General features: G+C 36.3%; 1 protein-coding gene across 7 annotated transcripts in view; it reads right to left on the bottom strand.

Annotated features, from left to right (window-relative positions):
* The window catches only part of ADGRL3 (adhesion G protein-coupled receptor L3), an 858,517-nt gene that overhangs the window by 524,971 nt on the left and 307,510 nt on the right, over positions 1–26,036 (bottom strand). For 6 of the 7 annotated variants that reach the window (XM_061192347.1, XM_061192340.1, XM_061192343.1 and 3 more), the window contains one exon: positions 22,737–22,940. The exons of the other annotated variant lie outside the window; for it this stretch is intronic. In XM_061192347.1, the coding sequence (XP_061048330.1) occupies positions 22,737–22,940 (204 nt within the window). The remainder of the gene's footprint in view (positions 1–22,736; positions 22,941–26,036) is intronic. 7 annotated transcript variants of the gene reach the window in all.

Raw genomic sequence — 26,036 nt, 5'->3', positions numbered from 1 at the left:
AAAACAAAACTAAATAAAATGGAGTCTATGTTACCATCAATTTTACTCTGTTTTTGAGGCCACTAAATCTCCTCGCTACTCCCAGGAGTGCCCCGTCTTGCAACAGGCATCATACTAATTGAGATCTGACCAAACAGCTGGATTTACAGTGAAGCATTAACTGCCGGCTGAATTCCTTAGACACACACACACACATAGCATCCTGCAGAAACAAGACTTACAAATGAATGCTTGAAGACTCATTTCTCACTCTGACCCCTGGGGTCAATGATGTCAGAGAAACTATTTCGGAAAAGAGCTCTAGAGTGGGAGTGAACAATCAGGACCAACAATAATGAGTAATTCTTGAAGGTCAAAGCTGTTGAGCAGCTAATTGCAACTTGAAAAGCTGAGTACCAAGTTATTAATGATCTTGCTGATAAACTTTTTTCCCCACTCCAAGTCATACAAGCTTTTATTCTAACTTTGAAGATCAAGAAAGAGCTGCCCTGGCTATAAATGCAAAACTTTTCCTGTCTAGATGCAGCCGCGCATATCTGACTGCCTCCTTTCCTCACATACTCAGTATAAACTGGTGACCTTCATATAAATTGAGATATGCTTTCCGATTCCAAAATCTCTCCTAAGGAAAGGGATCGTCAACTCTGCCAAATATTTTGTTTTAGCTTATTAACTACTCAGTATTATAAAACAGACGGAATGGAATCAAATAAGTAATTTACTCAGAGACCCAAAATGATCCTTTCCTTATTTTATATGCATGTGGTAGAAAACACACCACCTTCATTTGAAACACAGACACTATACTATGGGAGGTAAAAATAATACTTCTACAGGCTAACAAAAAGTATACTAGAGGATAAAAAGAACTGTCTGCTTTTCTTAAGAAGTACTAAGGGCAAGGTCATGCAGGCAGGAGGAAACACAAGGCATACTATTAGAAAATTAGAGAGCACATCATATATGGGAATTCTATTCCAACAATTATCCCCTATCCTTCAATGATTTAAAATAGGGTTGCTCTCCTCTCTACTTCATCTTCTATCTTATCTATTGGTTTATTATTTCTTCCCAAGCAAGAGTTAAATTTTCAGATTCCTATTGTTTATCTAAATAGTCATTCATTTATACACTGCAGGTTCATAGTAAATGCTTGCTGAATGAAGGAAATGAAATGCTTTAATTATAATGTCTTTCCAACTGAAGGGCTGTTCATTGCTCTCACCACAGCAAGCCACAAAGGTTCTTGAATGAACCCCTGAGGCTATCACAGAATGATGCAAGGTACTCACCTTTCCTCCCCTCCACAACCCCAAAGGAATTAATGAGCAGCTTCCACAAAGCCCAGAAGCAAACAACTGAAATCTGAACTGCAGCCTGTTAGTATAAAACAAGTTAAACTAGGAGAAAAACGTGTCTCCTGCAGGGTAGAGGTGGCAGCAAAGCACTTAATTATTTTAGTGAGATTCAGGTCTGTGAAAGAACATGTGTGCAAACATGCACACTCATTTTATTTTACTTGCTTAATAGGCTCGTCAGTGATATGTCATAGAAGCAGGCCAATATTTTATCAGCTACCTCCTGCTTTCATAGGTGGTAGTCTACAGAAGACAAATATTGTGCTATTTGCATTATAATTAATACACCATTAAAGAAATATTTATTGGGTAAAGAACATAAACCATAGATAATATTAAGAACCCTGGCAAATACATGATAAATAAAATAGTTCCTCATCTCAAGACTTTTATAATCAAGTAAGGAGGAAAAGGTACATATATACATAACTATAATATGATAGTGTGATAAATTCTCTACTACATTTAAGGGTCAAGTGTTGCCATCTAACCTATACTAATTCCTATAAACTGCCAGTTATACACAGATCAATACATTTCCATCACTCTTGCTTCTCCATCCACTTACAAAAATGAGAAAGTTTCCACTAAGCTAAAGTCATTTAATCATCCATCAAATCTCCTGGTATTTTCAAAATTAATGTGTTACCACAGCACGCTGTTAGAACCATTTTTTAGTCGTGTCAGATCATCACCTAAGCAGGGGTGCAGGGAGACTTGAATAATGAATGAATGTATTACCCCCAGCCCCTTCAAAGTGGAATAACGATATAAGTGCAAAATTCCAAAAGGCAAAATCTATCTCCCTATAGTCTGTGTTCAACAAACTCATTGCTGGGCCATGGGATTTTCTACCCATGACAAAAACTAAAATAAGCAATGTTGCATTAAAATGAAATAATACAGATATATATTCTAAGAAGATTTTTTCTGGAGGGCAGAGCAAATCCAGTTACTATATGGTAAGGTTTTTAGTTGTCAATCTTGAAAGACCCACAAAACAAGAATTAACTGACCTGCAAAAAAAAAGTCAGGGGCTTCCCTGGTGGCGTAGTGGTTGAGAATCTGCCTGCTAATGCAGGGGACATGGGTTCAAGCCCTGGTCTGGGAAGATCCCACATGCCTTGGAGCAACTAGGCCCGTGAGCCACAACTACTACTGAGCCTGCGCATCTGGAGCCTGTGCTCTGCAACAAGAGAAGCCGCGATATTGAGAGGCCTGCGCACCACGATGAAGAGTGGCCCCCCGCTTGCCACACTAGAGAAAGCCCTCACACAGAAACGAAGACCCAACACAGCCAAAATAAATTAATTAATTAAAAAAAAAAAAAAGTCAGAAATGCTATCCAGATTTTCTTCACTTCCCTTCTATGTCTACACTAACCCTTCTGGGACAGTTCATACATTAATGTGATTTCCTCTCTGTAGGTAATATCCAAATCCATTGCTAAAGATCTGATTTACTTTAATTCCCATTATTCTCAAAATCCCTACAGAACTGGCTATGGACATCTGAAAATATAACAGAGTGAAAACTAAAATTATTACCTTCCTCAAAAACCAGTATTCCTTGCCAACTATTTAATTCAATATTCAGATAAGGAATATAAGCATAGGTTGAACTCACAGCCATAAAGTAGTTTAAAAACCACATATAGTAATTTCAAAAACTTTTATTTAATACACTCAATTTTTAAAGAAATTAATAAAAGTGCTTTTAGTTTTTCAACTTTAAAGTCTATGGTCACAATGTCTCAAATATTTCACCCCAAGTATAAATTAAAACTGTAATTTTGCACATTTCAAAGTAGTTAATGCATACATTTATATGCAACTTGCATTTAGATCCAGTTCTAATGGATAAATGTACTTGTCTTCAGGGTAGTAGTCATATGAATAGACTCAATGAAGTAAAATGCTTTATTTTTTTTTTCTATAAATATCAAAGATTTTTTGGACTTGGCAAGGGCTTTACAAATAATAGCCAATCTACAAATTTTATAGATGGGATATTATATAATTTACCACAATTTATATAGTTTTACAAGTAGCAGATGGTAGATTAATACTACAGTGGCAATATACATTATCACCCAAATCAGAACACTTCTGAGAATGGGAGAGGATGCTTAACGACTATTACTATTACTATTACTAATACTGGAGGACAACAGGTATAAACTGGGTCTCTCTGGGAAAACCAGAACATATGGTTAGCCTAACTATAACACATGCAATATGTATTTGCTATTTCAATTGAGAATATTCAATCTGCTATAGATACAAGAAACAAATGGGATAGATAAGACTTATGTGTTAAATATACATAATGTACAGGCAAGTAACTTGGGGAGTCAGGCAAAATTCATAACATGTACTAAGAATAGAAAGTAAGTTAGTAACCCGTACACATATTACAGAATTAATTGAACAATTACAAGAATGAAACAAATAGAGTGTTACTTAGAAAGGGATATAAAGACCATAAATTTTAAGTATTCATAAAGCCCAGATTATATCACCTCTATATTGATAGCTATTTCCCTCTAAATCTGCCTCCCTTAGTGACATCTATTATGGTCCGTTTCTGACCCCATGTGTCCTCCACTTGAGAAAGACAGATATAAGCCACAGCGGCTCAACACATTAAACAGTGAGGTACAGCTGCGGTCAGGTGTACGAGTCTCTGCATCTCTCCAACAAACTGAGCTTGTGTTACCTGCAGATACTGTCCAACCACTGAGCTTCCTTGTTTATCTGGTCTTTGTAACCACACCATCAGCAGAAATAGCAGATGAAGTGGAGAGTGAATCAGGATACTGCAACATTACATTAAACAGAATTAAGAAAGTGTGATCCTTTCAACCATCCAATGGAACCCTATCCTAACTGTGTAAACGTATCCTATAGCTTTGTTCTTGGCTTCCCATGACAGAATAAATAAAGCACGTGATTCCAGAATCTTGGCATCTTGGTCTGGAAGCCTTGCAGTCCTGACTTCTATTATAGCTTGCCTGGTAGTTTATGTAGAGTCTTTTATTCCATTGATATAAATTCCCACACAACAGCACATATCCCCAAAATCCCATTGATTTATTTACTCATTCAACAAATTTGAGTACCTACCACACAGCATGCTCAATTCTGGGTGCCTGGAATATAAAAATGAAAGACACAGCCTCTGTTCTTTCTTTTTTTTGTTTTGGCCATGCAGTGTGGCATGAGGGACCGATCAGGGATCAAACCCATGCCCCCTGCATTGGGAGCGCAGAGTCTTAACCACTGGACCACCAGGGAATTCTCAACAGCCTCTGTTCTTAAATAGAGTCCAAGGAGGAAAACAGATGAGTAAACAGACAAGGTATGATAGTGTTGTCCTATCCTAGACTCCAGGGATCAAGGAAGGCTTCCCAGAGGAAGTGACACCAAAGAATATAGAATAGGACAAAACAGACCAGAAGAGAAAAATAGACTCACTAACATTTATTGCTTACTGCATGCCGCAACAATTTTCTAACTCATTTAATACTCATAACAACCCTATGAGTCATTATTGTTATTATTCCTATTTGAAAAATAAGAGAAGGAAGGCACAGAGAGGTCATATATCTAGCAAGTGAAGGAGTCAGAATTGAATGCCAAGAATTCTGGCCCAAGAAACCATCCACTTAATCACTAAATTACACTGCGTCATATCCCAGGTGCCAAAAACTAAAATATGAATGGGAGTTAGAAAGGCAAAAAAGGGAGAGAAGGGCATGGTAACGTGAGAACCCAAACCAAGACAACCGTCATACTTCAAGAGAGTTAAAACATGGCATGCATATGAGGAATTGTAAGAGATGAAGCTGTTAAATTAGGCAGGGCCCAGAAAATGAGATTACCAAAGGCCTTATCAAAAGACCTCATCACCTTCCTTGTCACATGACCCCGTAACTCAAAGTCTACATCACAATGTTATAAGGGGAAAACAAATGAATACATCATGGAGCATGAAATGCAAAAAATGAAACAAGCCTTGAAATTTTCAATTAGTGATAACTTTCTTTCAATTTAAGGCAGTATCTTATAAAAAAAATTCAACATTCTCTGAACTACAATGTAATACAAATAAAGATTTTAACAGAACTTACATCTAATCTGTAGTACAGTTCTACCCATAGGTTATATAACCGTTTTTATTGTGTTTAGATTTCATACATGTAATTATTATATGTAATTCTATGGATACGCACTTACGTATATGTATATGTCAACTAAAAATGTGTGAAATGCAAAAACAGATCTCATACAAGTAGCTTTTCAACAATAATATGTTGTCATAGATGTTAACATGATAAACAAATCTGTATAACTGGACAAATAAAATATAGGTAAGAAGTAAGAAGTAAACCAACAAGACACATATTGTCATAGGTTATTCAAATAATTCTGGTAGAATATCTTCCCATTATAAACACATTATTTTTCTAATGCTATAAATAATCACATTACTTAATATAAATGAAACAAGATTTATAAATATCAGATGAACAAATGGTACAGTTTTCCTTTCAGATGTGAAACTGTGGGAATAAATTACTTTTACAAGACCAGTAGTTTCAAATAAAATTGAGGAGTCAATCTGTTTGGTATAATTCTTAAATTTTAAAGTAATTTAAGTATTTAAACAAGTCTTCACTTTTTTTTGCTATTGACTGCATATATTTAGATTCAACCAGTTAGAACTTATTACAATATATAATATTTAGTTTAATTATTAATTTCCAAGTCTCATCAAAAAATATCCCAGTGTTTTTCTATTAATCTCAAACAGTATTACAACATTCCAGAAGTTAACATTTTAAAAACTTTCATATACTTTTAATATATGTTCACACCAGCACTACTTTAGCCTGATGATTCACAATTAACCAATGATCAAAAACATAAAAAACAGGGAACCACATTTCTGAAATAGAAGAAAGTCACTAGACATAGTCATATTTCCCCAATTCCATCATATATAGTCATAAATCTAATCTATTATTTGCTCTACTTGCTAGAGGGTATTTGAGAAAGATCAGCACACGTCACAAATCTTTCAGTGAGAATCAAAAACACTTTCATTTTCTCATCCATTTAGCTCATGCTCTGTCATCTTCTTATCATGCATTTATGAACTTTCTGTGGATTAGCATTAGCAGAGGCTACCAGAGGGGCAAAGCATAAGAAAAGTTTGGGACTTTTATTTACCAGTTGTATCAACCCATGACATGATCACCTCCATTGGCTTATAATTTTCCCTTCTCTAAATGAAAGTGTGTCCCCCAGTTTTCCCCTTGCCCATTCTCTTCTCTGCTTTGACGATTTCCTAAACCCCAGTGACCTTAACTATCACCTTTATGTAGAAAATGTCTAACTTTTGTTACTAGCAATAACTTCTCCCTTGATATTTAGATTAATATTTCAGAGTTTACTTCACATTTACACCTCTAACTCAATATTTCTAAGACCAGATTCATCTTTTTTTTCCTGAAAACCAAAGCTTCCTCTTGACATTCTAATTCTACGAATGGGAGCACACAGTCACCTAGGCATCTTTGATTCTTCCCTCAACCTCACTTCCTACATCCAGTTAGTAGCCAAGCACTGCAGATTTGATCTCTGTGCATCTCTCACATCGTTCCTCTTCTTTCCATCCCGATTACTCTCTCTCCAGTTCAGACACTCATTACCTTCTGCCCTATGGCAACAACCTAACTGATCTCTCCATGTTCAAGTCTCTCTCCACACTAAACTTTCCCACACAATCCTGACAGGTTCTAAACTGCAACTCTGATCAAGAGCTTCCAAAGAATCCCCACTACAGACAAAATTATGTACACGTGGGAATTTAAAACCCCCTACAAGATGGCTACAAACTACCTTTCAAACTTCCTGCCCCACCACTTCTTTCCTCATGCTCTTACTGTTGGTTAAACTAGACTATTAACTGTTTGATGAAAATGTCATAATTTTTTCCAACTATAACTTTGTTCACATAATTCACTTCTCTGGAACACCCTCCCTCTGCCAGCACTTCCCAAATGATCCTAGGGATTTTTTAAGAGTTAGTAAAAATACCACATTATCTAAGAAAGCTTTACCTGCCCTCCTTTCTCCGCTGTCCCCACATACCAGGGATGCCGTTTCCTCCTTCTTTAAAATACTATAGCACCTGGAGAAAACCATAATTCAAAAAGATACATGCACCCCAATGTTCACTGCAGCACTGTTTACAATAGGCAGGACATGGAAGCAACCTAAATGTCTATAAACAGAGGAATGGATAAAGAAGATGTGGTACATATATACAGTGGAATATTACTCAGCCATAAAAAGAAATGAAATTGTGCCATTTGCAGAGATGTGGATGTATCTAGAGACTGTCATACAGAGTGATGTAAGTCAGAAGGAGAAAAAACAAATATCATATAATATCGCTTACATGTGGAATCTAGAAAAATGATACAGATGGACTTATCTACAAAGCAGAAAGAGAGACACAGATGTAGAGAAAAAAACGTATGGATACCAAGGAGGGAAGGGGGAAGTGGGATGAATTGGGAGATTGGGATTGACGTATATATATACTATTATGTATAAAATAGATAACTTGTGAGAATATACTGTATAGCACAGGGAACTCTACTCAATGCTCTGTGGTGACCTAAATGGGAAGGAAATCCAAAAAAGAGGGGATATATATATACCTATAGCTGATTCACTTTGCTGTACAGCAGAAACTAAGAAAACATTGTAAAGCAACTATACTGCAATAAAAATTAATAAAAAATAAAATAAAATACTACAGCATTTGTATGACACCACAGTTCATTAAATCATTGAGTCAAATGCCTACTGGTTTTTCTATTCTCTCTGTTACCAGCAACAGACTGTAAGTCCTTGAGGAAAAAACAGCATTATGGAGGGTTCTATGTGCATTATAGGCACAAGAAATATGTAAATTAAATTAAATTAAGTTATTTTCTCTCCTAAACATTTATACTCAATGTTCAGTTACCCAAGCTAGGAACCCATGATTGGGACAAAAATATAAAGCCAGTATTTTATTACAGCACTTTGTCTCTTCCCAAACCTAAACAAAAATATTAACAAGTAACTAAATAAATTCATTGAAAATTCTTCACAGATCTTCCATTATATATCTCTGATATGATTACTACAAAAAAGAAAGCCTAAAAAAGGGTAAATAGTAGTAGGTAACACATACTAGGTTTCAAAAACTATGAGTTTAATCATTTTAATATATTCACATATGATGCTTAATCATCGCAACAATGTATGTACTTTGATTATCACACTCTACAGATGAGATAACAAAGTTTTTTAAATGTAAGTCCTTAGCCTTGGTTAAGACAGTTAATAAACAGTAAAGCTGAGAATGAACCCAAATCTGTCTGACCCCAAAGCTCACAGAGTAACTATAATTCCATACTACTACCCTCTCTGTAGCAATAAAAAAAAACCCCAAAAATGAAGAGTTAAAGATATGTCTATAGCCAAGAAAAAGAAATTGCTTCTTTAGGAAGTAAAAGCTGGGGGAGAGGGAGAATCATCAATTTACTTAACTATACATATGAAAGAGAGAAAGTATAAATTAGAGTGCCTGGCCAAATTTTTGCATTGCTGTACTGGAGACCTATATGAATAATGCAAAATCTGAAAACACAGACGTAAACCAGTCTATGAAAGTATGATGTTCTATGCAAAACAACACCTGCTCTGCTCTCCCCTTTCATCTTAATTTGAGGTTAAGGCTTCTATAAATATAATGGAAGTTTCCTCTTTGTATCTGGGATATACTTCAGATCTCTTTTACTACCACACATTGTTTGAGTTGAAGGGAAACAAAAGAAAAAGGAAAAGATTTTCTAGTAATTCACTAGTTTATTCTGGAAAGCATCTGTGACTGGTAGGGTAAAATTTGGTTCTTTGGAACATATACACAATTATTATTATGTGGCAAACACTCAAATAATGAATTAATGAAATGACTTATATATTCCTAATTAAGTCATTTTTTGGCCAGAATGTCAAGGTTTAGCATCCATTTTCCATTATTAATATTCTTTGTAACAGGAAAAATGTAATGGTGAAACATGTAATTTCCATAAGCATTTTGAAAAGCTACTCAAATTTTACTTGTCAGATGGAAAGGGAAAATAATTTGTAATTTATGCCAATAGAAACAAAAGAGTTTATCACATTTTCCTGAAAATACTTGAAGGCCAAACTCACTAACACATTTATTTTCAACTGGATACATCATTCTAGTATTTATACCATTTGGGAAAGAAACAAGATCCTAAAAAAATGTTTTAAAATCATGTTTAGGGCTGAAAAGTTTATTATTTTTTAACCTCAATACTTTACCTATTTCCCTAAATGCCTATTAGCCTCCTTCTTCCCACATAAACATATAATTTTTTTTCCTTTTTTTTTGCTGACAAACAAGAGACTTTAATGGGAAAGGGTGCCCTAGCGGACAGCAGCAGGGTAAGGGAACCCAGGAGAACTGCTCTACTACACGGCTTGCAGTCTCGGGTTTTATGGTGATGGGATTAGTTTCCTGGTTGTCTCTGGCTAATCACTGACTCAGGGTCCTTCCTGGTGGCACGCATATCGCTCAGCCAAGATGGATTGCAGAGAGAAGGATTCTGGGGGGTTGATAGGACATATGGACTGGCGTCTCCTCTCTCCTTTTGACCCTTCCTGAATAACATATAATATTAAGTATATAAGGATTCAAAAGGGTGATGTCCAAATAATTTATTTTGCATATCAATTAGACCTGACATTTTGTCTAAACTGGCAAACCTCACTGAAAGACACAAATAAATGTGAACGGGTTTTTATCTGAAACAATATTATATTGTCATATAAAACAAAAAGCTAACAGCACTTTGAAGGCCATATTATATTATTCTCTTGCAGTAACAGTTATATCCAAAAGGCTGAGCTTGTAAAACAGAGGGTTCCCATTGCTGTAGAAACATTAATCTCTGTTCTTCTGTTACAAGTTCTTTCACCTCTCTACTTCCCCATGAATTCCTGGACTTTACCTATACACGTCAGACTGTAATGTAATAACAAAATTAAAAGCAGCTTTTCCAAAAATCTGGGAGTAAAGGGAGTAAGAACATGAGAACATGCCAGAAGGATAACCCATCAAAGTCAATATAAATAACACTATTAAAAACATATTGAGTAAAAAAGTCTCAGGTTTTCCTATGATCATTAGTTATATCAAATGAAAATATAAAAGCCAGAAGGAAGTAAAGAGAAATTGTTTACCAAATGCACACACACAATTTTCAGGCCACTGTAATTCAGAATGAGAGGGAGGATAGAAATTGTTTGGTCAAGAATAGAGCTAAGGATGAATGCAGGCAGAGGAAAATCAATTCAAGTCAACCATACATCAAAATTTTAGCTGAGCTGAGGAGGACTCAGGTGGTATAGGACATTCCAACCAGCAAAGATAATTATCACTTGCCAAAGATGTGGAAGGAAGGGGGCATGGTTTGTTTAATAAACTGTTAGAACTTCCATGTGGCTGAAGGATAAGGCATGTGGAGAGGTAGTTTGAGGCAAGAGAAAAATGTGTTGTCTACTAATCTTATTTACTGGATGTATGTCTTTTGGCTCATAGGTTTTAAAGCATTCCTGCTCTTTATTTAGTCCAGTGTCCATGACCCGCCCTATCATGTTGGTAAGTTCATGGTATACTAAAGACTTGGCTCCATTCCCAAATCACTGTCTTAACAATTATTCCAATAAATGAGCTTTTGCCACCCTTTCCCTGCCTCTATCAGCTTATTATAATGCCTTCATATGTACAGTTAGGTGAGTTTTGCAACTGTGGCCTTGGATCTATGAATTTAAAAGTGTTTACTTTTTTGGAGTGCAGTTTTTATTTTTCTAGACTCTTAACCAATGAGAACATTAAACATTTCCTTAAGATAAAGCATCACTTAACAATGGCATCAAGCGATATTCTATTTTAATAATCAGTTTTAATTAGGCAAGAGTATTAATAAAGATTCGTTTCTGAGGCATTCTCAAAAGACACATGAAGATTATTTTTGTTATTATTTTATTAAACTGTGTGCTGTGTTACACTGTTAATGAGCCCAAATATGAGCAGACTAGTCTCCTACTTCTTTCCAAATTTTGACATGGAACATCGTACTAAGAACTGAATGAATGCCCAATATACCTAGGCCTGCAGATCAACTGTCTTAACCTCATTCAATTTGTCTCCTTGCCATAGTACTGAAAAATATACATTGGAAAAAAACATATATAGTAAGAATTCTTTCAGCTGTTTCATGGGAACACAGGAGAGCTCAAAATCAAATCTAATCTTGGCTCCACTACAGCCCTGCTAGGTATTACTGGGAAGTAGATGGAAGGACTGAATGAAAAGCCTAGCAGATGATCTTTTGTGGCAGAATCTTATCACACTTAAGCCAAAATAGAATCCTAACAATGAATGATAATAATTTTTGTTCTTTTTAATGACAATAACATACTCAACAAACATCATTTTTAACTATGTTTTTACAGATTTATGTATTATATTTAAGTTAAGTGTTCTTAAATTTGGGATCAGAAAGTTGGGTTTCTATTCAAAGGAGTATGTTGAAGAAATCATTTGTAAATGTTTGGGTAACACCACCATCATTCCTTACCAACACTCTATGCCTCCTCTTGTCTTTCTTATCTCAGTGAGACGATCATTCTTCATACAACCTTTCAAGCCAGAAACTGGGGGGTACTCTTTGGGTTTTCCCTTTGTCTTACTCACTTATCCAATGAATCTCTAACTCCTGTCAATTGGTCCTCATTATCACTAATGTCACTCACTCCTAGAGTCAGTGCCACCATCATTTTTTATCTCAATCAATAGACTAACCTCCCATTTCCAGTCTTGAAGCCTCTAGTTTATTCTTCAAATGGAGGTGGCAGGTCATTCCTCCCTTAATTCCTCTAAGATTAACTTAATTTTTCCCTTACTGCCATCAGAGAAATTCTGAACTCCTCATAACATTATATCGTGCCATCCTGATCTTCTCCAGATGATTTCTGGACTGACAACTAGAAATTATACTTCGGACATGTTAAGTTCCAATCATACTGAACTAAGCCTTTGTGCTACTGTTTCCTATCTATAATAGTATCTTTCTTCTACGTCTATGCTTGGCTAACTAATACTTGACTGTTGGGTCCCAGCTTAAATGCACTTTTCTTCAGAAGCATCTTCTCTGATCCTCCAAGACTGGGTTGACATCTCTCTACATGCTCCATAGTACTTTATACTCACTTTTATAAAAAGTATTCTCAGTATTGCTTCTTTGTTACACAAACTAGCTTCTATGTGGGCCTAGGTCATGAGATGGCCAGTGACACGAATAATTAAATCAGGGGCATTGGGCTTACCCAATGAGGATTAAATTCTCTTTTTGGAAATTCAAACCAAAAGGCAAGACAACAAGTGCCAGTTGCTGGTTAGTGCTGTGGCTAAGAGCAGTGGTATACAATTCAGGCTGGCAGTCACTTACAATGTTAATGAGCAAAGAAAGCTGTTGGAAAGTAAGAGAAGAATCAGAGAAGAACTAGGCCCACAGGAAAGAAAAAAAAAAAACAAACACTTGGCATCATTAACTGATAAACCAAGGTCCAATACTCAAGAGTGTCCTTAGATTTCCATAAGAATTATGTATTCTTAAAATAGTGCTCTTACAGTTAGTACTCCCCCTCAAATACACACACACACACACACAAACACACACCTTACACACACAAAGGCATATGTTAATCACCATTTTACAAACAAAGCTCTTGTCTCCTTGGGTGCAGGGAAGAGGTATCCTCTAGCAAATGTTTGCCACACTGTACAATTTTTGACTCCCAATACTGACTGAGAGATCGAAGATTGTAAGTTCTCCATCATTGCCTTCCTGCCACTTAGTGCAGTACCCAGCATGCATCGGCGCTCAACTGAAGTTGAAAAAATAAGTGAGGGCAAGGATGAATGAAGGAACCACCAGTATTTAATAATTCAGACTAATTTTAAAGGCTGATATTTGTGTAATGCAATAAAAAAATCAAATGAAATTTCTCCTTGCTTTAATTATCATAAAAGCATTCTAATCTATAAACACAAAAACCCAAGAATGGGAGAAAATGAAAAAAAAAGTGATGGCAGAGTTGGATGTGATTCACCAATAGGATTGAGAGAATACACAGGCCCCTTGTAAAAGCATTTTGGCTCTTGCAAAATGTACGCTTAAAAATGAGCACAGGGCCAGCTGGCCCCACCATTTAAAGAGACAGGAGCAAAGCCGTGAGCCTCGCAGCGGTGAAGCCCTCGGAGAGAGGCGGAAATGGCTATTGTAAATGGCATGAGAAGATGTTTTGGTCAGCAAGAATAGTTGGAGACCTTCAAGATGGCAGAGGAGTAAGACGTGGAGATCACCTTCCTCCCCACAAATACATCAGAAATACATCTACTTGTGGAACAACTCCCATAGAACACCTACTGAATGCTGGCAGAAGACCTCAGACTTACCAAAAGGCAAGAAACTCCCCACGTAGCTGGCCGTGTGGGTGACAGTGTCTTGTTGTTCTGGCCGGGTGTCAGGTCTGTGCCTCTGAGGTGGGAGAGCTGAGTTCAGGACACTGGTTGACCAGTGACCTCCCAGCTCCACATAATATCAAACGGCAAAGCTCTCCCAGAGATCTCCATCTCAACGCTAAGACCCAGCTCTACTCAACGACCAGCAAGCTACAATGCCGGACACCCTATGTCAAACAACTAGCAAAACAGGAACACAACCCCACGCATTACCAGAGAGGCTGCCGAAAATCATAATGAGGTCACAGACACCCCAAAACACACTACCGGACGCGGTCCTGCCCACCAAAAAGACAAGATCCAGTCTCATCCACCAGAACACAGGCACCAGTCCCCTCCACCAGGAAGCCTACACAACCCACTGAACCAACTTTAACCAATGGGGGCAGACACCAAAAACAAAGGGAACTACGAACCTGCAGCCTGCACAAAGGAGACCCCAAATACAGTAAGTTAAGCAAAATGAGAAGACAGATAAACACACAAAAGATGAAGGAGCAAGGTAAAAACCCACCAGACCAAATAAATGAAGAGGAAACACGCAGTCTACCTGAAAAAGAATTCAGAGTAATGACAGTGAAGTTGATCCAAAATCTTGGAAATAAAATGGAGAAAAATACAAGAAATGTTTGACAAGGACCTCGAAGAACTAAAGAGCAAACAAACAATGATGATCAACACAGTAAATAAAATTAAAAATTCTCTAGAAGGAATCAATAGCAGAATAACTGAGGCAGAAGAACGGATAAGTGACCTGGAAGATAAAATAGTGGAAATAACTACCACACAGCAAAATAAACAAAAAAGAATGAAAAGCATTGAGGACAGTCTCAGAGACGTCTGGGACAACATTAAACGCACCAACATTCGAATTATATGGGTCCCAAAAGAAGAAGAGAAAAAGAAAGGGACTGAGAAAATATTTGAAGAGATTATAGTTGAACACTTCCCTAATATGGGAAAGGAAATAGTCAATCAAGTCCAGGAAGCACAGAGAGCCCCATACAGGATAAATCCAAAGAAGAACACGCCAAGACACTTGTTAATCAAACTATCAAAAATTAAATACAAAGAAAAAATATTAAAACCAAAAAGGGAAAAGCAACAAATAACATACAAGGGAATCCCCATCAGGTTAACAGCTGATCTTTCAGCAGAAACTCTGCAAGCCAGAAGGGAGCGGCAGGACATATTTAAAGTGCTGAAAGGGAAAAAGCCTACAACCAAGATTACACTACACAGCAAGGATCTCATTCAGATTCGACGGAGAAATTAAAACCTTTACAGACAAGCAAAAGCTAAGAGAATTCAGCACCACCAAACCAGCTTTACAACAAATGCTAAAGGAACCTCTCTAGGCAAGAAACAAAAGAGAAGGAAAAGACCTACAACGACAAACCCAAAACAATTAAGAAAATGGTCAGAGGAACATACATATCGATAACTACCTTAAATGTAAATGGATTAAATGCTCCAACCAAAAGACATAGACTGGCTGAATGGATACAAAAACAAGACCCATATATATGCTGTCTACAAGAGACCCACTTCAGACCTACGGCCACATACAGACTGAAAGTGAGGGGATGGAAAAAGATATCCGATGCAAATGGAAATCAAAAGAAAGCTGGAGTAGCAATTCTCATATCAGACAAAATAGACTTTAAAATAAAAAGACTATTACAAGAGACAAAGAAGGACACTACATAATGATCAAGGGATCTATCCAAGAAGAAGATATAACAATTGTAAATATTTATGCACCCAACATAGGAGCACTTCAATACATAAGGCAAATGTAACAGCCATAAAAGGGGAAATCGAGAGTAACACAATCATACTATGGGACTTTCACACCCCATTTTCACCAATGGACAGATTATCCAAAATGAAAATAAATAAGGAAACAAAAGCTTTAAATGGTACATTAAAGCAGATGGACTTAATTGATATTTATAGGACATTCCATCCAAAAACAATAGAATACACTTTCCTCTCAAGTGCTCATCAAACATTCTCCAGGATAGATCATAACTTGGGTCACAAATCAAACCTCGGTAAATTTAAGAAAACTGAAATCATACCAAGTATCTTTTCCAAGCACAACGCTATGAGGCTAGATATCAATTACAGGAAAAAATCCGAAAAAAAATACAAACACATGGAGGCTAAACAATAAACTACTAAATAACCAAGAGATCACTGAAGGAAACAAAGAGGAAATCAAAAAATACCGAGAAAAAAATGACAATGAAAACATGACGACCCAAAACCTATGGGATGCAGCAAAAGCAGTTCTAAGAGGGATGGTTATAGCAACACAATCCTACCTCAAGAAACAAGAAACATCTCAAATAAACAACTTAACCTTACATCTAAAGCAATTAGAGAAAGAAGAACAAAAATCCCCAAAGTTAGCAGAAGGAAAGAAATCATAAAGACCAGAAAAGAAATAAGTGATAAAGACATGAAGGGAACAATAGCAAAGATCAAGAAAACTAAAAGCTCGTTCTTTGAGAAGATAAACAAAATTGATAAACCATTAGCCAGACTAATCGAGAAAAAAAGGGAGAAGATTCAAATCAACAGAATTAGAAATGAAAAAGGAGAAGGAACAACTGACACTGCAGAAATACACAGGATCATGAGAGATTACTATAAGCAACTCTATGCCAATAAAATGGACAACCTGGAAGAAATGGACAAATTCTTAGAAAAGCACAACCTTCCGATACTGAACCAGGAAGACATAGAAAATATAAACAGACCAATCACAAGCACTGAAATTGAAACTGTGATTAAAAACCTTCCAACAAACAAAAGCCAAGGACCAGATGGATTCACAGGCGAATTCTATCAAACATTTAGAGAAGAGCTAACACCTATCCTTCTCAAACTCTTCCAATATATAGCAGAGGGAGGAACACTCCCAAACTCATTCTACGAGGCCACCATCACCCTGATACCAAAACCAAACAAAGATGTCACAAAGAAAGAAAACTACAGGCCAATATCACTGATGAAGATAGATGCAAAAATCCTCAACAAAATACTAGCAAACAGAATCCAACAACACATTGAAAGGATCATACACCACGATCAGGTGGGGTTTAATCCTAGAATGCAAGGATTCTTCAATATACACAAATCAATCAATGTGATACACCATATTAACAAATTGAAGGAGAAAAACCACATGATCATCTCAATAGATGCAGAAAAAGCTTTCAACAAAATTCAACACCAATTTATGATAAAAACCCTCCAGAAAGTAGGCATAGAGGGGACTTACCTTAACATAATAAAGGCCATATATGATAAACCCACAGCCAACATCGTTCTCAATGGTAAAAAACTGAAACCATTTCCTCTAAGATCAGGAACAAGACAAGGTTGTCCACTCTCACCACTATTATTCAACATAGTTTTGGAAGTTTTAGCCCCAGCCATCAGAGAAGAAAAAGAAATAAAAGAAATCCAAATTGGAGAAGAAGAACTAAAGCTGTCACTGTTTGCAGATGACATGATACTATACATAGAGAATCCTAAAGAGGCTACTAGAAAACTACTAGAGCTAATCAATGAATTTGGTAAAGTAGCAGGACACAAAATTAATGCATAGAAATCTCTTGCATTCCTATACACTAATGGTGAAAAATCTGAGAGAAATTAAGGAAACACTTCCATTTACCATTGCAACAAACAGAATAAAATACCTAGGAATAAACCTACCTAAGGAGACAAAAGATCTGTATGCAAAAAACAATAAGACACTGATGAAAGAAATTAAAGGTGATACATAGAGATGGAGAGATATACCATGTTCTTGGATTGGAAGAATCAACATTGTGAAAATGACTCTACTACCCAAAGCGATCTACAGATTCAATGCAATCCCTATCAAACTACCAATGGCATTTTTCACAGAACTAGAACAAAAAATTGCACAATTTGTATGGAAACACAAAACATCCCGAGTAGACAAAGCAATCTTGAGAAAGAAAAATGGAGCTGGATGAATCAGGCTCCCAGACTTCAGACTATACTACAAAGCTACAGTAATCAAGACACTATGGTACTGGCACAAAAACAGAAATATAGATCAATGGAACAGGATAGAAAGCTCAGAGATCAACCCACGCACCTATGGTCAGCTTATTTTTGATAAAGGAGGCAAGAATATACAATGGAGAAAAGACAGCCTCTTCAATAAGTGGTGCTGGGAAAACTGGACAGCTACATGTAAAAGAAGGAAATTAGAAAACTCCCTAATACCAGGCACAAAAATAAACTCAAAATGGATTAAAGACGTAAATATAAGGTCAGACACTGTAAAACTCTTAGAGGAAAACATAGGCAGAACACTCTATGACATAAATCAGAGCAAGATCCTTTTTGACCCAGGTCCGAGAGAAATGGAAATAAAAATAAATAAATAAACAATTGGGACCTAATGAAACTTAAAACCTTTTGCACAGCAAAGGAAACCATAAACAAGATGAAAAGACCACCCTCAGAATTGGAGAAAATATTTGCAAATGAAGCAACTGACAAAGGATTAACCTCCAAAATTTACAAGCAGCTCATGCAGCTCAATATCAAAAAAACAAACAACCCAATCCAAAAATGGGCAGAAGACCTAAATAGACATTTCTCCAAAGAAGATATACAGATTGCCAACAAACACATGAAAGGATGCTCAATATCACTAATCATTAGAGAAATGCAACTCAAAACTACAATGAGGTATCACCTCACACAAGTCAGAATGGCCATCATCAAAAAATCTACAAACAATAAATGCTGGAGAGAGTGTGGAGAAAAGGGAACCCTCTTGCACTGTTGGTGGGAATGTAAATTGATACAGCCACTATAGAGAACCGTATGGAGGTTCCTTAAAAAACTAAAATTAGAGCTACCATACGACCCAGCGATCCCACTACTGGGCATATACCCTGAGAAAACCATAATTCAAAAAGAGTCATGTACCACAGTGTTGACTGCAGCTCTATTTACAATAGCCAGGACATGGAAGCAACCTAAGTGTCCATCGACAGATGAATGGATAAAGAAGATGTGGCACATATATACAATAGAATATTACTCAGCCATAAAAAGAAACGAAATTGAGTTATTTGTAGTGAGGTGGATGGACCTAGAGTCTCTCATACAGAGTGAAGTAAGTGAGAAAGAGAAAAACAAATACGGTATGCTAACACATATATATGGAATCTAAAAAATAAATCGTTCTGAAGAACCTAGGGTCAGGACAGGAATAAAGACGCAGACGTAGAGCACGGGCTTGAGGACATGGGGAGTGGGAAGGGTAGCTGGGCCGAAGTGAGAGAGTGGCATGGACTTATATATAATAACAAATGTAAAACAGATAGCTAGTGGGAAGCAGTCGCATATCACAGGGAGATCAGCTCCATGCTTTGTGACCACCTACAGGGGTAGGATAGGCATGGTGGGAGGGAGACGCAAGAGGGAGGAGATATGGGGATATATGTATATGTATAGCTGATTCACTTTGTTATAAAGCAGAAACTAACACACCATTGTAAACAATTATACTCCAATAAAGATGTTTAAAAAAAAAATGAGCACAGGGTCGAGTTTTTATGACTTGTCAGGATTGAAATGCTTTAGCTGTACTCTGAGAGAACACTTGTATGAGCCCTGCACACTGTATGTATGGCTTGCAGGAGGGTTATTTGTAGATCATCTCAATGAACTTTTTAAGCATCTGCATGAAAATCACAATTAAAGCAAGGAAAATGGTGATAAAAAAACACATCAACATTCCTTTAGTTTCAAGGAAATGTCGTGATATCTAGTCATTAACTGTGAAATCTGCCCTCAGACTTCCTTCTGCCTTAGTACGCTAAAGAGAAACAGGTCTTCTGAGAACAATGTTTTTTAATTCTTTACGCTTTGCTGCTCTACTGTGAAGTCCTAATTCCTGTGAATCCAAACACTCTTTAACTCTCAAGAACTGCTATTAGCTATCTGGAGTCAAATGAATGTAAAGGGGGAAAAAGGGGCAAAGTTTAATTTCAAACAAATAAAAGGGTTTTTGTTATGTTGTTAAGGCTGTGTGTGTTGGGTTTCTATTTGCTTCTTTGGCTATCGATAGAACAAATAGAGGTTAACTTTTTTAAAGTAACATCAATTTTATTTTCCAGTCAAAGACTGCATTAATATCAGTCTTCATTATTTCCATTTTTTTCTGATTTTTTTATATCTTAAATTATCTTGTTTCTATAACATACTGTTGTTTTTGTTTTAGAAAGACAGGGGGAGGAAGGAAGGAAGCTGGAGTTCATTGACATTTTCTAGTTTGAATTCTTCATGTCTTTTGAATTCGAAGAGCTCAAGGTAATATGGTATCTCCCATTTTAATTTCATTTTTAATAACTGTCCAAGTGTTCTAGCTGTATGTACTATCTTCTATATCAAGAAAGAGTATGCCCCTGTAATATTTACTTCGCTTTCTTTATTCTTTCTATAGGGAGCATTTGAAGATGACCTTCCGTTGTTCTCTATCTCACTGATAAAATTACTTTTGCACAAAAGCAACTTTCAAAAAGTATGGCCTCATCATAACAGATTGACATGATTCTGTAGGTTCCTTTTAAATCACATGACATTTACATCAGTCTTCATTTACAAGATCACGTAAAGGTTGCCTTGTACCCTCATTTTTGTCTTTGTCCAAAACAGAATACAATTTTCCTATTTGTAAGTTGATAGAAAAACGTGACTTAATCCCATTACTACACTGTAATCTGCCACATACGTGGCAAAAAGTAAAAGCCAGTAATATAGAAAAATCTTATTAAGCTATAAAAGTGGGGGAATGTAAAAATTCAGCCAACATTTTAGTGAAAGTACTATAGGAAAAACTATTCTAATTGACTGGTATTCTAAATTTTTGTCACAAGACAGAATTGCCAGCAGATGTTTATGTGTGTGTGTGTGTTTATGTTATAGTTGCTGATTTAAACATTTATAACATCTACTCAAAAATTAAAATTCATTTCTAGATTTCTTCTTCACTAGTACTAGAAACTGATGAACATATATGCATTGGGTAAATTAAATAATATTAATTTCATATTACTATTTTACAATATAAATCAAAAGCCAATATTATGATGAAAACTTTGTGACTGCTGAAGCACATTTTGTGAAAAATGTAACTGCACCAATTTAGAGAATTTCAGGTTTGAAATGGTAATGCAAAGCAAAACAGAAAAGAAAAAAATGTAGTTCTTGAAGAATGTTTACCATACATTTTCCCTGATTTTTCCGAACACACTGGAGTCAATTCTACATGCCTCTGTAGAAACATATGCACTTACCCACCACCACTGCCCCCCAATCATCACCACTAGGGAAGAAATGTTCATCTGAACTGAAAGATTCTAGGCCACTGATTGAACAATGTGACTGAGTGGACAGAGCCACTGTGAGTGCCAAAGTCACCACACACTTACTCTTTTTATGTGGCTGCAGTAATTGAAGAGTTAGGTTTAAATTTCACAGGTCTCTTAAATCTCAAATTGATCAAAGGATGATGCATCAAACTTAGTCCCTGAACTAAAACACAGTATTCCGACTTATTTTACCAGGGAGTTCTGTAACGGGGCTTAGAAGATAAGCTCAGCTAATACAGTGGCATTTCATGTTCCTTTGCCAGTATTTCCTGTATAATTATTAAATTAGGCTATAGGAGAGGTGAGTGTGTTTTGGAACAAGGCTTGATACCCATGGTTCCGCCTGCCAAATGCTTCTCAGCCTTTTTCATGCTGCAGACACAAAGAAAATTACAAATATAATATTTATATAATTATATAAATACTTAATAAATATATAATTATATAATGCTTGTATATTATGTTATGTTATATTATATTATATTACATTATACATATTATATTCCCTGAGGGAAATTAGAGGGATAAGAGTGTCTGAATTGAGTTTGGTGAGTAAAAAGAAAAATTATATTGCCTAAATATTACGTAAAGGTAAAAAATATATATACAAAGTATTGAGGAAAAGAACAGTATTGAATTTTGTGCAAATATTGTATAATATTCCTCACTGGAACTTCAAGGGCTGGATGTCACTCACTGTACTTGCCAGCTGCAGAGATAATATTATAAATAAAGCACTTTCCAACATTTTCATAAGAAAATTAGGTTGCTTGTGTAAAAATCACTTTTCTATCAGGTTTTATGCTTTAGATGACTATACACAATTCCTAACCAAGATGTTTTCACCATAATCGCCTCAACAATCTTGGTAGTTTCCACTGATGTGAATCTTATTTCAAACAAGCAGATGATCAGAAATGTTAAAACGTGTCTTTTACGACCATTCACATTTTACAACCATTGACATTGTCACTAAGAGTAATTGTAAACTTCCTGTGATAATGCGAAGATATTTCAAACCCAATCAGAAATGTAAAGTCAAACGTTCTGAGATAGTGATGAGGCTCTAATGCAGAACGAGCATGCGTTGTTCAACAACAGATCAGGATATCAGTGGGGGCAAACATCAGCCACTATGAGTGGATGCAGAGACTAAGGATATGAGAAGACACATTTGGGCCACTGCCTGAGGCTGAGCCTCCCAGGAGCCCCTGCCCAGCCACCCGCAGCCCTCTTTCCCCACCGCTGGCCGCACCTTGGGCTGAGATCTGAGCTCCTTGGGCACCTGGACCACGAACTCCTCTGGCAGCTCCACGGGGCCCTTGTCCACGATGAGCAGTGGCGCGCTCCGCAGCTGGCTGCTGAAGGAGATGTCTGGGAGGTAGAGCGCCTCCTGGGCTGCGCTCAGCATGTCGCAGTGGAGCAGCAAGGGCTGGATGTCGCTCACTGTGCTTGCCACCTGCGGGGACCGCAGGGCGCACCATCAGACTCCGCTCAGCTCAGGCCGGCCTCAGAGGAGCCCTGCTAGGGGCTATTCCCAGGCTGCTCTCTGCTGCAGGCCATAGGCCCAGGACTCCACCACCCCAAGCCCCACAGACAACCCTGGAGCTGAGGACATCGTATCTCCTAGTCGCTAGGGTGATACTGCCTGCGTAACTCTGTCCTAGTTAATCACGATCTTAAGTAAGCCAAAAACTTTATCCTAATTCCTAACAATGATTAGAAAATTAAATATAATTATTGAAAGCAGAGAAAGCTACCTGAAAAAATATAAAGATTATTTATATTTGTTAAAGATTCACAGCATTCTGTTATAATTTATGGGCACTAATATCTGTGTCAATAAAAATACTGGTTATTGAACTAAATATTTACACTTGAAAAGCTTGATAAAGTAATGGGTGAAGAAAGTTTCAGAGAGGTTTTCTTTTTATTAGTTTCATTTGTTGTACTGTTACACTTACATGGATTGTTTTATATTTATTTATATGTTTCAGGTCACTTAACCTTTTTAGAAAGATGCTGTGTTAAGGTCTGTGATGGACATTAGGGTGAAAAGGATATACATACATTTTTGCGATTTACATACACAGTGATTTTACTGACAAATGGTACATATTACATAAATGAATAAATATGGAAGACCAAGACAATAATGAAAAAATAAAATTGCACACACATGACTATTTTTTAATATTCACAAAACAGTCATACATTATATGATATGAAAAACAGAACGATATAAGTACAGGATTTTGTTTTTTTGGTGAATTGGTACAGATACATATTTCTCTACATTAATTGCAACTAGTGTAATAAATAGCAGTGATAATGAAAATGTTCCTATTAACAGAAAGAGAAAGACTTTACAAGGAAGACGATTTTGCTTTACATAATTATTTTTAACATATTATAACATGCATATTAAAAACATGATAATAATGCCGTAGGGCTACCATTCAATAGTCAGGAGAGAAACTAAGAAATTCAATAAAGCAAGAGAATTTTAGATCATCTTTCTAACCCTGGAAGTGTATAAAGTAGCACTACAATTTCTTGATATATAAAATATTTGCAAATTAAGAGTGAAAAACATGTTCTCCTCCAAATCACAACAAATGATACCGCTCTTATAGAAAACAAAAATTATATTAAGAAATCTGTCAAACAATCCATCTACAATGAAAAAGTTTAGAATATAACTTGAAGGCATCACCCTTAAACAACATTTTTATTTAAACTCATTATAAAGTGTGTGTACTAAAATATCTAGGCAAGAGGTAATCTGAGTGCTATTTTGATAGTTCATGTGAATGAAAAGGTGTCAAAGAAGGAAACAAGTTTTAAGACCAAAAAAGCTGTGAAAATTAAAATTTCTAAATAATGACCTCCAGTGGCATCTTTTCTGATCTTTTAACTTCCAAAATATCATTCTCTTTGTTATCCAAAATGACAATGTGACTAATTTTTGATTATTTTTACATGAATATATACAGGTATGTTTTTCCTAACACCTTTTTTACTGCTCTATGGAAGGAAATTAGGAAAAGATTATAAAGCTATTATTTATCTTGCAAGCTTCAGTTATAATAAAGTTGAAAGATTTCACCCTCAGCCAAATTAACATATAAGGACATTCGGGGTGATGGAACATGCATTTACTTGTTCATTCATTCAACAAATATGTTTTGAGTTCCCATTATATGCCAGGTCCTTTTCTAGGTGCTGGAGATTTTGGTGAACAAAACAGATAACATACCTACTTTAATGAATCACCCATTCTTGTGTGGGAGATGGAGAATAATGCAAATACATAAATAATTTTAATACAATATAGATATGAGTAAACCATAGAAAGTTTAAGTAGGGTAATATGTAAAGGCTACTCTGTTTAGGTTTTTATGGAAGACATATCTATGGGAGTAAAATTTAAACTGAGATCTCAAAATATTGGTAGTTGCTAGTCATACAAAAATCAGGAGTAAAGAGCATTCCAGTCTGCTGCAAAGGCCTCAGGCTGGAACCACCTTGGTCTGATCAAGAAATAGCACAATGGCCAATGAAGCTGTGTGTAGTAGACTGGGAGAAGAGTAATCTGGAATGAGATCAGAGAGGTAAGCAACAGCCAGATCATGGGCTTTGTAAACCAGGGTAAGGCTTTTAGTCTGGGGACAATCAACCATCTGTTTAGGATACTGAATAAAGCTCCTGGGAAAAAAAGACTAGGGTAGGCTAGGGAAAAAGACATAGGAATAATGATCTCTACTGAATCAGAGATCAATTATTTCAGGAAAGGTCAATTGCTAGAGTAGGCAGAGAATCATAATTGATTTAAAATGCATATAGAGTGGAATCACCATCAGTTGAAAAATACAATAGTGCCTGCATTAAATGAAAGAATCTCAGCTTAAACAAGAAATAGACAAAAATGTTTGAACTATAACCGGAAAGCAAAGTCTAGGGACCCAGAAAAATAGATCTGGATCAAAGAACAAAATAATTCCATGTGGTAAGACTAAGGAAAATAAAAATACCAGGAAGTTAAGTAGACTTTTACTTGTAAATTAAAGGAGATTAGACTCCAAGGTGTTCCATGAAGCTGGATTATCTTATATGTCTATAGATCAGCCTCTCCTTTAAACTGACCATCTCTATCAAAGGAAACCAGAGTCACCGACCACTGGAAGCAAAAGTGGAGGGGACGTTACACTGCCCACGTGGAGAAGGGTTGTTAGAACAGAGCCAAAATCATAATTTTTGTTTTAAAAAAAATTGTATATGTTATACTTAAGGTACTATATAAATTCTGGGGAAATATTTACTCAAGTATAAATATAAATCTAATTTTTCTTCCTGAAGCTATTATAAAAATAAATCTTCAAGATAAACATCACTGTTATAAGTCTGGTATTCCATTAAAAGCATTGAATCTCAAGTCTGGAAAGAATCATTCAACTCACACAATAGATAATAACCCTTAGAGCATCCCTGCTAAAAATCTCCAAGTTTCACACAAGGAGACAGTGATCACAAACTCACTCTGTTCTTGGGCCAC

Source organism: Eubalaena glacialis, chromosome 5 (genome assembly GCF_028564815.1).
Source record: "Eubalaena glacialis isolate mEubGla1 chromosome 5, mEubGla1.1.hap2.+ XY, whole genome shotgun sequence".
NCBI classification, from domain to species: Eukaryota; Metazoa; Chordata; class Mammalia; order Artiodactyla; family Balaenidae; genus Eubalaena; species Eubalaena glacialis.
Note: the sequence above shows the minus strand (reverse complement) of the source record. Positions and strands in the feature narration are given on the sequence as shown.